The 12,759-nt window shown below is 40.8% G+C and overlaps 1 protein-coding gene across 1 annotated transcript in view; it reads right to left on the minus strand.

The window, feature by feature from the left end:
* The window catches only part of LOC125234486 (phospholipid-transporting ATPase ABCA1-like), a 61,763-nt gene that overhangs the window by 29,123 nt on the left and 19,881 nt on the right, over positions 1-12,759 (minus strand). Inside the window, exons 5-15 of the mRNA XM_048140746.1 lie at positions 11,756-11,841; positions 10,894-11,052; positions 9,793-10,015; positions 8,699-8,863; positions 7,710-7,888; positions 6,754-6,897; positions 5,110-5,227; positions 4,503-4,657; positions 3,457-3,684; positions 1,891-2,029; positions 625-874 (exon numbers count right to left, since the gene is read on the minus strand). Of these exons, the coding sequence (XP_047996703.1) occupies positions 625-874; positions 1,891-2,029; positions 3,457-3,684; positions 4,503-4,657; positions 5,110-5,227; positions 6,754-6,897; positions 7,710-7,888; positions 8,699-8,863; positions 9,793-10,015; positions 10,894-11,052; positions 11,756-11,841 (1,846 nt within the window). The remainder of the gene's footprint in view (positions 1-624; positions 875-1,890; positions 2,030-3,456; positions 3,685-4,502; positions 4,658-5,109; positions 5,228-6,753; positions 6,898-7,709; positions 7,889-8,698; positions 8,864-9,792; positions 10,016-10,893; positions 11,053-11,755; positions 11,842-12,759) is intronic.

Genomic DNA, 12,759 nt, shown 5'->3' on the forward strand with positions numbered 1-12,759 from the left:
CTAGCACCAATTTATTGCCTTTATTCATTGTCTCAGGTTGGAAAATGATTTCGAAGCGATGGCACGAAACCGAGTTTTAGTCACCAGTTTGTTAATTTCTCACTGAAAAAAACGATTTTAATGTTATTGGCGATAATGTTGTAACCATCATCGTCCAAAATTGTCTAATGTAGTAAAATAGCACAAGATTTCATTAATTTTTTCTCAATGTTTACTTACTTCTCGCTTGGCCGCGGTTACAATATTGTCACTGTCACGTGGCGTTGTCATCGCGCACGGTCCCAATAAAATATTTTATTTTAACCACAGTCAAGTTCCCTAATACTGACTCTTAAAAACACTTCATCCAGCGTGCTTTTTTATATTTTATATTATAAATGGGCTTAAATCTTGGCCAAGGACTAGTCAAAGGCAAAGACGAGGTCTACGATGGAGTGAGCTCGCCCGGAAGATGCCTTCTCAACTCCTATATATCTATTTGCAGCTTAGACCTTGATTCTTCAAGCGATGCAAAAAGTTTCGGAAAGCGCGCAGTATCCTTAGCAGGAAGATTGTAAGAGACGTCGTTCGGACGGCGGCTACTCTCAAACTATAGTTGTAAATAAGACTGTAGAGAATACTTACTCTAAAAACACTTCATCGAGTGTACTCTTCCCGACTCCTATAGTATCAATCTGCAACTTTGATCGTGAGTCTTCAAGAGATGCAAAAAGTTCCGGAAAGCGCGCAGTATCTTTAGCAGGTAGGTTGTAAGAGACGCCGTTCGGACGACGGTCACGGATGGTAGCGTCAGGTACGATGGTGGTGATAGTCGAAGTAATGGCAGCTTCTCTGGGACCGCCGATTGTTGTGAAGGAGAGACGATAGCCGGTTCCTGATGACAAGGAAAATAATAGGTGTTAAACTTTCGTGAGAACACGGTTCTACTTACGTCTTTGCCTTTGGCTAGTCTGTGGCCAAGAGTAAGTCCATTTATAATTTAAAAAAAAGTTATTGGCAACATGTTAAGTATTGAATCTGGTGATTGACAAAGAATCATGCCATGACATGAGTGGTGGGTACAATCCGTATGCTACGTCACAAATAATGATATACGTGAGAACCACAGTATAATAAAGAGTACTATCGTACAGTATAGCCACTCACGCTCCCCGCTGAAAGTGCCGCCCACCCCCTCTCGGTTACCTCACAGTTATCGCTTGTCAAAAACGCGAACAGTCGACCTGTCATATTTCACTCATACAAGCATAGTACGCGTTCACCTACACGAGCTTAGACTGTGTGGTAGGAACGCGCATCTTTCATATAATTGATCGCCAGTGTCCGAGGTGTGGTAGAACCGTGCTGTTGTACTTATAATTATGTTTCATTGATCAGTGGGGTTGGAACCTGTAGAATTAGATCCCTCACCAAATAAAAACATTTAATTCAACCTTGAGTCTAAATGGCATGCTATTGGATTGCGTTGCACAAGATGTTTTTTTTTTAATACTACGTCGGTGGCAAACAAGTATATGGCCCGCCTGCAACTCAAACAGTGTCACATGCGCGTTGTCACCCCATTAGAAACTTGTACATTCCCTTTTGCTGTGTTAAGTACACAGCAAAAAGGAGTGTACAAGCTCTAAGGAGGGTTCGGGTTGCCGACGACTCAAAGGACAATAGACGGAACAAGTTAGTTCCGTAAGTCCTCCCGTCATCAGCTCACCGCACCCTCGTTGAGCTCTGGCAGCCTTACTCACCGACAGGAATACAACACTATGAGTAGGGTCTAGTGCTATTTGGCTGCGGTCTTCTGTAAGGCGGAGGTACTACCCCAGTTGGGCTCTGCTCTAGATTCGAGCGAGAAGAAGGAATTGGAAGCAAAAGGTAGTCAAAAGTTCCACATACCAATGGCTCGCTTGAGAAACATTGACGTGGCATGGCAGCGTACTCGGCCGTGGTGAAGAGCTGCAATGCGGTCGCCGAGCGCGTCCGCTTCTTCCATGAAGTGTGTTGTTAGAAGTACCGTGCGTTCACCGCGGAGACTCTGTTAAAATAAATTAATAAACATTAAAAAAACACGCTTTACAATACTTTTCTAAGAAATAGCTATGTTACGATGTTCCATCATGAAGTTCCAGTTCATATCTTCCGGCTCCATCATCAGATCAGTTCGACAGTACCATTTATTATTCCTACAGAATTGTTGGAAGATGATTGAATTAGTTACTTTAGATTCCATTACATACTCGTAGTTAATTACATACCTACAGGACAATCTAATAAAAGCGTGTTAAAAAATGTCCATTTTATAAGTATTATAGACAGTTTGGAGCTAAGCACGAAAGGTTTGCATTGCACCAAGTCCATCGGTCATCTTAAGTAGTTAGTTAGGCATCTTAAACAAAAATACGATTTTGTACAGGATCGCGCGAATGTGTAGGAGACTACGCTAGGGTTCTCGGTTGCCGTCTTTTTGGTGAGTTACAAAACTCATAAAACCGATGGGAAAATCACAAATTACGTAAAATATTCCTCGAAACGACAGGTTTGCAGACTCATATCAATATATAGAAGTACATATTGTAGATTATGTCTAGTAGGTACTTACTAGTAATAAGTCCCAAGTTCACGCCGCGTCTCAACATCAAGCCCACTAGTGGGCTCATCAAATACTAACACATGAGCCCCACCCGGTACAGACTAACTGTGCCCTTCTCTTCATACCACCGGAAAGAGTACATGTTAACCTTGGTTGACAGTATTCTAGTATATACTAGTAATAAGTCCCAGAGCTCACGCCGTGTCTCAACATCGAGCCCACTAGTGGGCTCATCTAGTACCAACACTTGAGCCCCACCAGCTACAGCGCAGGCTAACTGTGCGCGTCACTTCATACCACCGGATAGGTCACAAGTTAACCTTGGTTGATAGTAACGTACTTACCAGTAATAAGTCCCAGAGCTCACGCCGCGTCTCAACATCGAGCCCACTAGTAGGCTCATCTAGTACCAACACTTGAGCCCCACCAGCTACAGCGCAGGCGAGTTGTGCCCGTCTCTTCATACCACCGGATAGGTCACAAGTTAACCTTGGTTGATAGTAAGGTACTTACCAGTAATAAGTCCCAGAGCTCACGCCGCGTCTCAACATCAAGCCCACTAGTAGGCTCATCTAGTACCAACACTTTACTAACTTAAAATTAACTTTAACTGAAATGACATTCGTTGTGTAGAAATATTAACTTTAAATCTAGTTTTAGATCTTAGCTTTAGATATATTGCAATACCCTCACAGGGTGTGTTGAAACTATTCACATGTATACTTATTAAGACCTTTGTAACACACATTGCAAAATAAATGAAATGAAATGACACTTTAGCCTCACCAGCTACAGCGCAGGCGAGTTGTGCCCGTCTCTTCATACCACCGGATAGGTCACAAGTTAACCTTGGTTGATAGTAAGGTACTTACCAGTAATAAGTCCCAGAGCTCACGCCGCGTCTCAACATCAAGCCCACTAGTAGGCTCATCTAGTACCAACACTTGAGCCCCACCAGCTACAGCGCAGGCGAGTTGTGCCCGTCTCTTCATACCGCCTGACAGGGCACAGGTTAACGAGTTGGCCTTGGTTGAGAGTTGGAGTTTGGAGAACAGGTCGGTGGCTGAGGTGTGCGCTTGAGAGTATGACTGACCTTTGAGCTGGAAATATAGTAAATATTAGAAACTATAGGGACACCTTGGGTCTACTAAAAAATGGTAGTCATTTGATAGAAACTTCCAATTTAAATACAGTTACAAGCCTAGCCAGATGATAATTATGTACAGAAATGTTTTTTTATTTATTATAAATGGGCTTACTCTTGGCCACATGGTAGCTAAAGGCAAAGACCTACGATGGAGTGAGTTCGCCCAGAACATGCCTGTTCACCCTACATTTGAAGGTTGCCGGGTTATATGAGCTATTCTCGAACCACTCGCTTCGCTCGTGGTTCAACCATAGACTCCTTTCACTTCCTCGTTTTTCAATTCCACACTCGGCGTTAAAATAAAACTTTGTCCCACAGAATTAGATTTAGATAGAAGAAACGAGTTCATTTATTTGTATGGCGGCCGAGCGTGTCAGATTTTGTACTGAAGTTGTTACTTGCCTGTGATTTTAAATATGTCTCAGGCCCTTGAGTGTTGATAAGTTTTATGTTGTTGCAATTAAATATCATGTAACGAGGCATTTTTAATGTTTTTGTTGACTTCAACTTACAAAAATTGACGCCCGAAAGCTGCAAGCTGCGATTAAAGACGGACAACTCAGTGGATTTCACTGAGTTCATTTGACACGCTAAGTAGATACGATAAGTCTTGATCTATGGTTTATATGACATCTGTGCTTTGTCCCCTTGTATAACAAATAAGTATTTCTTGTGGACAGAGGCCGATCAGTTTGCGGACTTCCTTCGCTTGCTTGACCATATCCTTGCCTTCCACTAGTACCTTAGTATCAGTGATGAGGAATAACTTACCATAGCAAAAAACATTACGTGTTCCAACACTGTAAGGTGCGGGAAGAAAATGTTCTCTTGCGGACAGAGGCCGATCAGTTTGCGGACTTCCTTCGCTTGCTTGACTGTGTCCTTGCCTTCCACTAGTACTCTCCCGGACGATGCCGATATCAGACCTGAGGAATAAAGGGATAGTTTCATTGACAATGACGAGCAGATTTGTCAAATATTTTTATTTTCTTGAAAATAGGAGTCAAGCGTTATCGCAAATGACACAATCAATATCAGACTTCAAATACCCGTGAATTGATTTTAACTTTAGCTAAAGAAACCTGTTGGTCTTGACACCTACTTCAAGGATTTTGGGAAATTGAAAATGTTGCATTAAGAGTGCCGACTGCCAATAAAATCATAATGTGTAAAGTGAAAATGGAATCCTTCACTGCCCTTTCAAACAAAAAAAAAAGTTATCGGTCGAGCAGTCACAGTAAATCATTGATCTAAAGAGAAACTAACAATTAACGAGGGCAAAACCACAAAAATGCTAACAAAAAGGCAAGGTTATGGCATGGAGTACCCAGAATATACTTTTCGGTAAGTTTAGTGAATTTGGGTATAAAATACAAACCGGTGATGATGTTGATGAGCGTGGTCTTGCCAGCGCCATTGTGGCCAAGCAGTACGGTGATTTCTCCGCGGTACACGGTTAAATTCACGCCGCTCAATGCCGGGTCCTTGCCGAACGACTGAAACAACCCAGGATATGAGTCTAATCTGTCTTTATAGTGCCTTGCTGTACTCTTGCACTTTGCGAAGGCATTTGATATCGTGACGATCCAGAATCCACTCAAGAAGATAGAATTGTAGTCTTCTAGGAATAACAAATTTTCTTCTCTTTTCATGTTAGACTACTTTCTCAATCAAAGCAAAATGGCGAAAATAGAATTAGTGGTAGACCGTCTCTTCGATGTGGTGTCCCACAAGGGAGTATCATGGGGCCACTATTTTTCCTTATTTAAATGAACTGAGGGCTAGCACGGCAACACCTAAGCCACTGTCCCGGGGTTTTTATTTTATTTTATTTTATTTTATTTTATTTTTATTTTTTATTTTAAACTCTGCACTAGGAGATAATTTATATTGTTAACTCGGGCTTAACAGTTTAACCTCAGGTTAGCTGACTAACTTTAGAACGTTGTAAGGAGTTAGTTCATAAGTAAGTAATATCGCAAGCTTGTTATTTGTATCACTATAAATTAGGTGCTTGTTAAAGGAAACCTTAGTTTTATTCAGCATTCACTGTGTCCGCAGTTCTCAAACAAATAAATCGTTTAAATCGTAAATCAAAAAGTTTGTCCAAAAACCGGCCAAGAGCGTGTCGGGCCACGCTCAGTGTAGGGTTCCGTAGTTTTCCGTATTTTTCTCAAAAACTACTGTACCTATCAAGTTCAAAACAATTTTCCTAGGAAGTCTTTATAAAGTTCTACTTTTGTGATTTTTTTCATATTTTTTAAACATATGGTTCAAAAGTTAGAGGGGGGGGACGCACTTATTTTTCCTTTAGGTGCGATTATTTCCGAAAATATTAATATTATCAAAAAACGATCTTAGTAAACCCTTATTCATTTTTAAATACCTATCCAACAATATATCACATGTTGGTGTTGGAATGAAAAAAATATCAGCCCTCACTTTACATGTAGGGGGGGTACCCTAATAAAACATTTTTTTCCATTTTTTATTTTTGCACTTTGTTGGCGTGATTGATATACATATTGATACCAAATTTCAGCTTTCTAGTACTAACGGTTACTGAGATTATCCGCGGACGGACGGACGGACGGACGGACAGACAGACATGGCGAAACTATAAGGGTTCCTAGTTGACTACGGAACCCTAAAAATTAAGGAAAAGATTAAATTTGTTTTTATTATTCCTATTTTGTCACCAAGATTTTTTTGATGAATGAGATTTAAGTAAGTTTTATTTCGTCATTAAGGTTCTCTAGTATCTATATTTTCTTAACTATAACAATTATCCTGTATATCTTACGAAAGTCGACTTATATTACGAAATGTTGGTAACAATATAGGATCAATTAAAATTTGCTGACGTGGCTATGTACAAACTTTTTGAGAACTGCTCGTGTTTAATTGTACGCCCAACATACCGCACGCACCACATTACTAACTTATGAACTAACTCCATTTATAACTGCAAGTCACCTTACGTGGCACAATCTTACTCATCCTAGACGATAGATTCTCTTACCTTGCAAATATCGTTGACTTGTATCCCGACCGGGAGGCCGGCAGGGGCCTTCTCGAAGTACCGCGGGTCGGCGTCACACACGAACTGAGACTCTTCTGGTGCCGCCTCTACTTTCGGTTTCGGCTGCATGTACCAGTAATCTTTCTGAAAAAAGATATGGATATTCAGTTCATACATTGTACAGTCAGCAGCATAAACTGGTAAGCGGGCAAGGTGTTAAAATGACCTGGACACACTTATTTTCTTAACAATAAAGTCACGTCAAGATAATTTTGTACACCTCGCCTGCTCAGCGACTTCTGATGCTGTTTGTACTCATCTAAGGTCTTCTAAGTGTAGTGATCTTGATTAAAACTCTTGATGGTATATAAAAAGCGTGTTTATTTTTAGTATTACTTAACTTAATTAATATTAGTACAATGAGATGTGAGGTGCTACATCCGTGCGTCACCGTGGCTGGCAAGCAAGAGAGGGCTGTCAAAAGTGACAGCCACAGATATGACATTTCTAAGAGTGCGTTCATAAACGTCACTCTGCTACACTAAGATCCTCTTCGCTTAGCAGCACAGGATCTAAATGATCTAATAGCTGCCCTCACTGACCCATTATAAAAATAGAGGTAACGGTGTGTCAATATGCTTATACTGTCTTTCCTGTCACCGCGCCGCTAATAATATTATAATAAAAATTACCAGCGGAATTCAACAGGATTCTTACCGCGGTACTTGGTCAATTAGTCCAACGAATGTCCCTTTGATAGTTACGTCTTAATCTAAGCTATAATAGGTCAATAAATTATACTTACACTAAACGGAAAGTTCCAGGGTAGTGCCTGCCCGTACTTCCCCCGGCCGCACTCTCAAGAGGTACCAGGCGATCATAGACAGCGGGATTGTGTAATCATTGATCTGAGTTCAGACAGTTCAGATATGTGTACGAGTATGTAATGTACTTACACTAAACGGGAAGTTCCAAGGTAGCGCCTGTCCGTATTTCCCCGGTCGCACTCTCGAGAGGTACCAGGCGATCATAGACAGCAGGATTATCTGCAGCACCATGAACAGGTACAGTTCAGCGACGGCGGTCTGTTCTGCCGCGTTCCGCGTCCACATGTTTGTGATCGTTATACCGCTACCTGTAATAAATAAATTTAATGAAATTGGTTGACTATGAGTAAAACTTACTTTTTTGATATTAAAAATTGCTTGTGCGTAAACTGAGACTCGATACGCTTCGATACTTATATACGTGACTTCAAATATGGAGTGGCATAGTTACTGTTAGGTTGGCAAGGATCAAAATGGTAAAAACGAAACTTGCGTCATGAGTGTCTGTCCGTAAGTCACATATTGTGCATCTTCATAAATTTTGCCCCTCTACCGCGTAAATAAACGACAGTTCGTAACCAGTTTCGATTCGACGGTGGGCGGCACTTTCAGCGGGGAGCGGGAGTGGCCATACTGTACAGTCAAGTGTAAAAATATGAGTGTACACATCTTACTCAAAAATATGTCCCATAGCACCTTAGTCCGGTGTAATAAGAGCGTAGTACCATATTTTTGAGTCGATTTCTTCGATACTTATTTTTGCACTTGACTGTACGACAGTACTCTTTACTGACGACCGGTCTGGCGCAGTCGGTAGTGACCCTGCCTGCTACGCCGCGGTCCCGGGTTCGAATCCCGGTAAGGGCATTTATTTGTGTGATGAGCACAGATATTTGTTCCTGAGTCATGGATGTTTTCTATGTATATAAGTATTTATATATTATATATATCGTTGTCTGAGTACCCACAACACAAGCCTTGAGCTTACCGTGGGCCTCAGTCAATCTGTGTAAGAATGTCCTATAATATTTATATTTATTTATTTATTATATTACTCTTTATTATACTGTGCCTCCGACTTAGGCTCCGTCTTCTATTTGTCATCAAAATAGACTTACCAAACATTTCTCTCGAGCCGATCGCCCTCCAAAACCGTACAAAGGGGTCATGCGGTAGTAGACAACATAGGAGAGACAAGGCGCGACTCTTGAGCTTCTGGCTCAGCATACTGGCGACTAGGAACGCGGTGTATACTGACATGGTGATCAGTTCCAGATATTGGGCTGAAAGAAAAACACAGATTTTAGCATTCGTGGCTGTCAAAAACGTAACATATAATAAATAACTTTGTACGTACGTATTTATAAACTCTTTATACAGGGTGTTGGGCACAGGAACCTACAAACATTTTTGGGGGGTTTGTGTCATATCTCCAAAACCGTGGCTCCTAGGACCAAGGTTCCAAGGACGGAAATGAAGTAAATGACACCTCGAATTCCCCCAAAAATTTTGTCGGTTCATGTGCCAAACACCCTGGATAAATATTTATGTTTTATTTATTTGATACAAATATTTGTTTTTAAGTTTAACGCATAAGACGTCCGTTAAGATCAACCGCCGGCGGTGTTAAGATCCTTATCAAACACAGTCGAAAGCCAAATTCAGCCAGTTATTGAGGGATGAGGCGGAAGGGTGGAACAAAAAAAGTAACACTACTATAGTTGGTTCAATATTTCCTACCCTTCCGTCTCATACTTCATGGCGATCCTGCCAGGATAACGCGTAACAAGGCAGGACGATCCTTATATTATTTAAGGACACCAAACATCACAGGTCGCTAAAAGAACTCATATTAAATACGTAAACTGTGACAAATGCCAGCGCTACCACGGTGCAGAAATGTAAACACTACACGTCACAGGTATAAGGTCTACAGTAGTGGAAAAAATCACACCGTTACTTTCCTATTTGAAGCCCACAGGACTACCCTGCATAACTCGGACATACGAATTGTTTTAAAAATGAACCTTAGGTGGTCCAGATTGTCTTTTTCATATGCACATATATAGACAATTTCATCGACATCGCAATAGCCCTTTTTTGAAATAAGTATGAAAATATGTCCGAAAAATTACGCGATTATTTTCCGTTACTGTATCTTGTAGAACAGCGTATACAGTTACATATACAGCTACAATACTTAGGTACTTACTCATATTAAATACGTAAACTGTGACAAACGCCAGCGCTACCACGGTAAAGAAGTGAAGCGCCATGGCTAGCGCTATATAGACACCGCATGTGACAGGTATGAGGTCGTCAATCTTGTAGAATAGAGCGCCGCCCAACGCGTAGAGTAATAAGTGTGGTGTTAGGTCTAAAACGTGGGATGTGCCTAGTTCCTCCCAGGAGACGCCTACCATTTTCACCAGCTCCTGCAAATGAAAAATTACATTACTTAATGACATAAACTCATGTCTGTATTTGCAAAGGGGGTAGGCAGAGCATATAAAACTGCTCAAGTCTTAGTAGGGGTTGAAAGAAAATAAAATTGTAATACTGCAGTGACAGGTTGCTAGGCCATCCCCCACACCACATTAGGGATGACGACTACATAAAAAATGGCATTCTGTTTAGTCCGTCAGTTAGATCGTCCAAAAATACTGAACACATATTTTTTGCTTTTTCTAATTAATGAAAAAATACAAAGATATAGAGCATCAAAGTTCCGAAGTGGGGGCTTGTGACATCACTTCTAAGTAAAAATTGTACCTAGGCGTGACGTCACGCGAAACTTAAACGTACTGTACCGTCATTTTTCGTTTACGAGAAAAAAGAAAAAATACGTGTCAAAAATTCTTTGATAATCTAAATGACGGACTAATTACTTTTTTTTTAGTCGTCTCGCCTATTGACTGGACTGTCGCTCTGTCGTGGCTGCACGTTCGCGCGCCTTGACTTTGTTCGTTCGTCCGCTGGCCGCAGTCGCCGGTCGCTCGAGTAAATCCGCGCGCTTAGGTCGCCGGTGCGGAAGTTCGTGGCATCTCTTCTTTTCCGCGCTGTTTTTTTTTGTATTATGCGCGATCCGCTAGTCGCCGCTGCCGAAGCAGGGCCCGATTCTCGAAAGGTACAAGCCTTGTATTACAAGTGTGTTTCCATGACAACCCATACGATTTGACAGTTCGCGCACTTGTAATACAATGCTTGTACCTTTGGAGAAAGGGGCCCCAGGTCGCGCAAAGTCGTGACCAGGCGGGAAGCATGTTAAGATTACATTGTTTTTATGAAAGTACATGTAATAAGGTCTACTCACGTGCATCCCACTGTTTTTCTCCTCAAAGAGTCTGCCTGTCAGGAAGACGAAGGTAAGTGTGAGAGCGAACGGCAGTAAGAATGACGACAGCTGACTGACTGCCACAACGTTGGTGTTGAAGTGCGCGGCGGCGAAGGGAAATTCTTGGAGTTCCAGGGACTGTGGACAGTAAAAATTGATTTCATTTTAGTCTCTAAGAAAAAAAAAAACAAATTATTTTCATAGAAAATATTGAATTTGTGTTTAAGCACACTTTAAAACACGATGCAAACTACTAATAGTTATTAGTTAGGTATACCTACAAGAGGGCAAAGTTGTATTTTAACGCCGAGTGTGGAATTGAAAAACGAGCAAGTGAAGGTTTCTATAGTTGAACCACGAGCGAAGCGAGACTGTTAATTTGACTTTATTCAAGGCCAAATTACTTTACACTAGTAGATAAAATGCGTTTTTACCCGCTGGCATTAAAGGACAAAACACGTGTTTCCGAGCTAGTGAGGGGAAAAAACTATAAATCGAAATAAATGTATCAGTACTCTCTATTTTTTCAACCAAGGAGAAGGAGTGAATAGATTTACACCTCTGAAGCAAGCTGTCATATGCTACGGCGACTGCTTACTATCAGGCGGGTCATATCCTTGTTTGCCACCATGTGGTATAATAAATACCCTCTGTTAAACCACACAGCATGGTCGGTGGTTTTAATCAAGCTCTGGACACTAGGAAGCCTTGGTCGTTTTTTTTTTGTATGGCATTTAATCTCGAAGTCCGTTTACGTTTTTGTAATAAATGTATTTAAAAAAACCATCATCATTCCGAAAATGTTCAGAAAATTTACTACAAATACTGCAATACAACTGACCTGGTCTATATTGGCTCCGGTCAGCAAACGTAGATAGCTTGTGTCTATAGCCCACTGTAGTTTCATGAACTCCTCGTATTGCATACCTGTAAAGTGAAACATTTTGTGGTTTGAAATTTCAGGAGAATAGTTTAGAATTGCGATCTGAAGAGAACATCCGGACTAGTGATGTGCAAGTTGCGGAAACTTTCCTAAAAAAAATCTTTCACGAAAAATAAAGGGGATTAAAATTTTTGAAATGGAAAGTTTCCATCCATACAATTGTCCATACAAAGTATGGAAAGTTTCCGAACTTTTCCCATGTGAAAATTTCAGAATTCTGGAAACTTTCCGTCGGCGCATCAGTACCTAATCCGAACACTGACGATACAAATATATTGTTAAACATTTATATTTAAGTTAGATGTAAGTATTTAGATTTGCTGTGTCCTTACGGGACGTCACACAAAAGTAACCACACATTATATGTAACACCTTTATTTCTGGTTTGTGACATGCAATAAATGATTCTATTCTATTCTATCAAATATATGAAAGAGGCGTGTTCCTACGCATATAGTCTAAGCGTTAATGTACACTGAGAGAAAATACAACCAGTTTTCATGTTCGTTCAACAAGTTTTTTGGTTAAAATAGCGCCTACGTGCTCTTTGGTTCAAACAACAAGCTACTTGTCATTTGAATCGGCAATATATTTGAATCAACAAGTCGATTTTATAAAAACAACCTGACACATATTATTTTAAACATACGTTTGGCTGATTGAAACGGATAAACCGCAACAAGTCGAACTTGTTAAATTCACAATGCAAATTTCTCTCAGTGTACGCTTGTGTGAGTGAGATAAGACGGGGTGACTGGTCGCGTTGTTGACAGGCCGTAACTGTGAGGTAACCGAGAGCGGGTGGGTGGCACTTTCAGCGGGAAACAGGGAGTGGTCATTCTGTACGATAGTACTCTTTATACTGTGCTATCGCTCTGGTGAACTAGAGTTCACGAGACTTA

This window comes from Leguminivora glycinivorella, chromosome 16, assembly GCF_023078275.1.
Source record: "Leguminivora glycinivorella isolate SPB_JAAS2020 chromosome 16, LegGlyc_1.1, whole genome shotgun sequence".
Classification (NCBI taxonomy): Eukaryota; Metazoa; Arthropoda; class Insecta; order Lepidoptera; family Tortricidae; genus Leguminivora; species Leguminivora glycinivorella.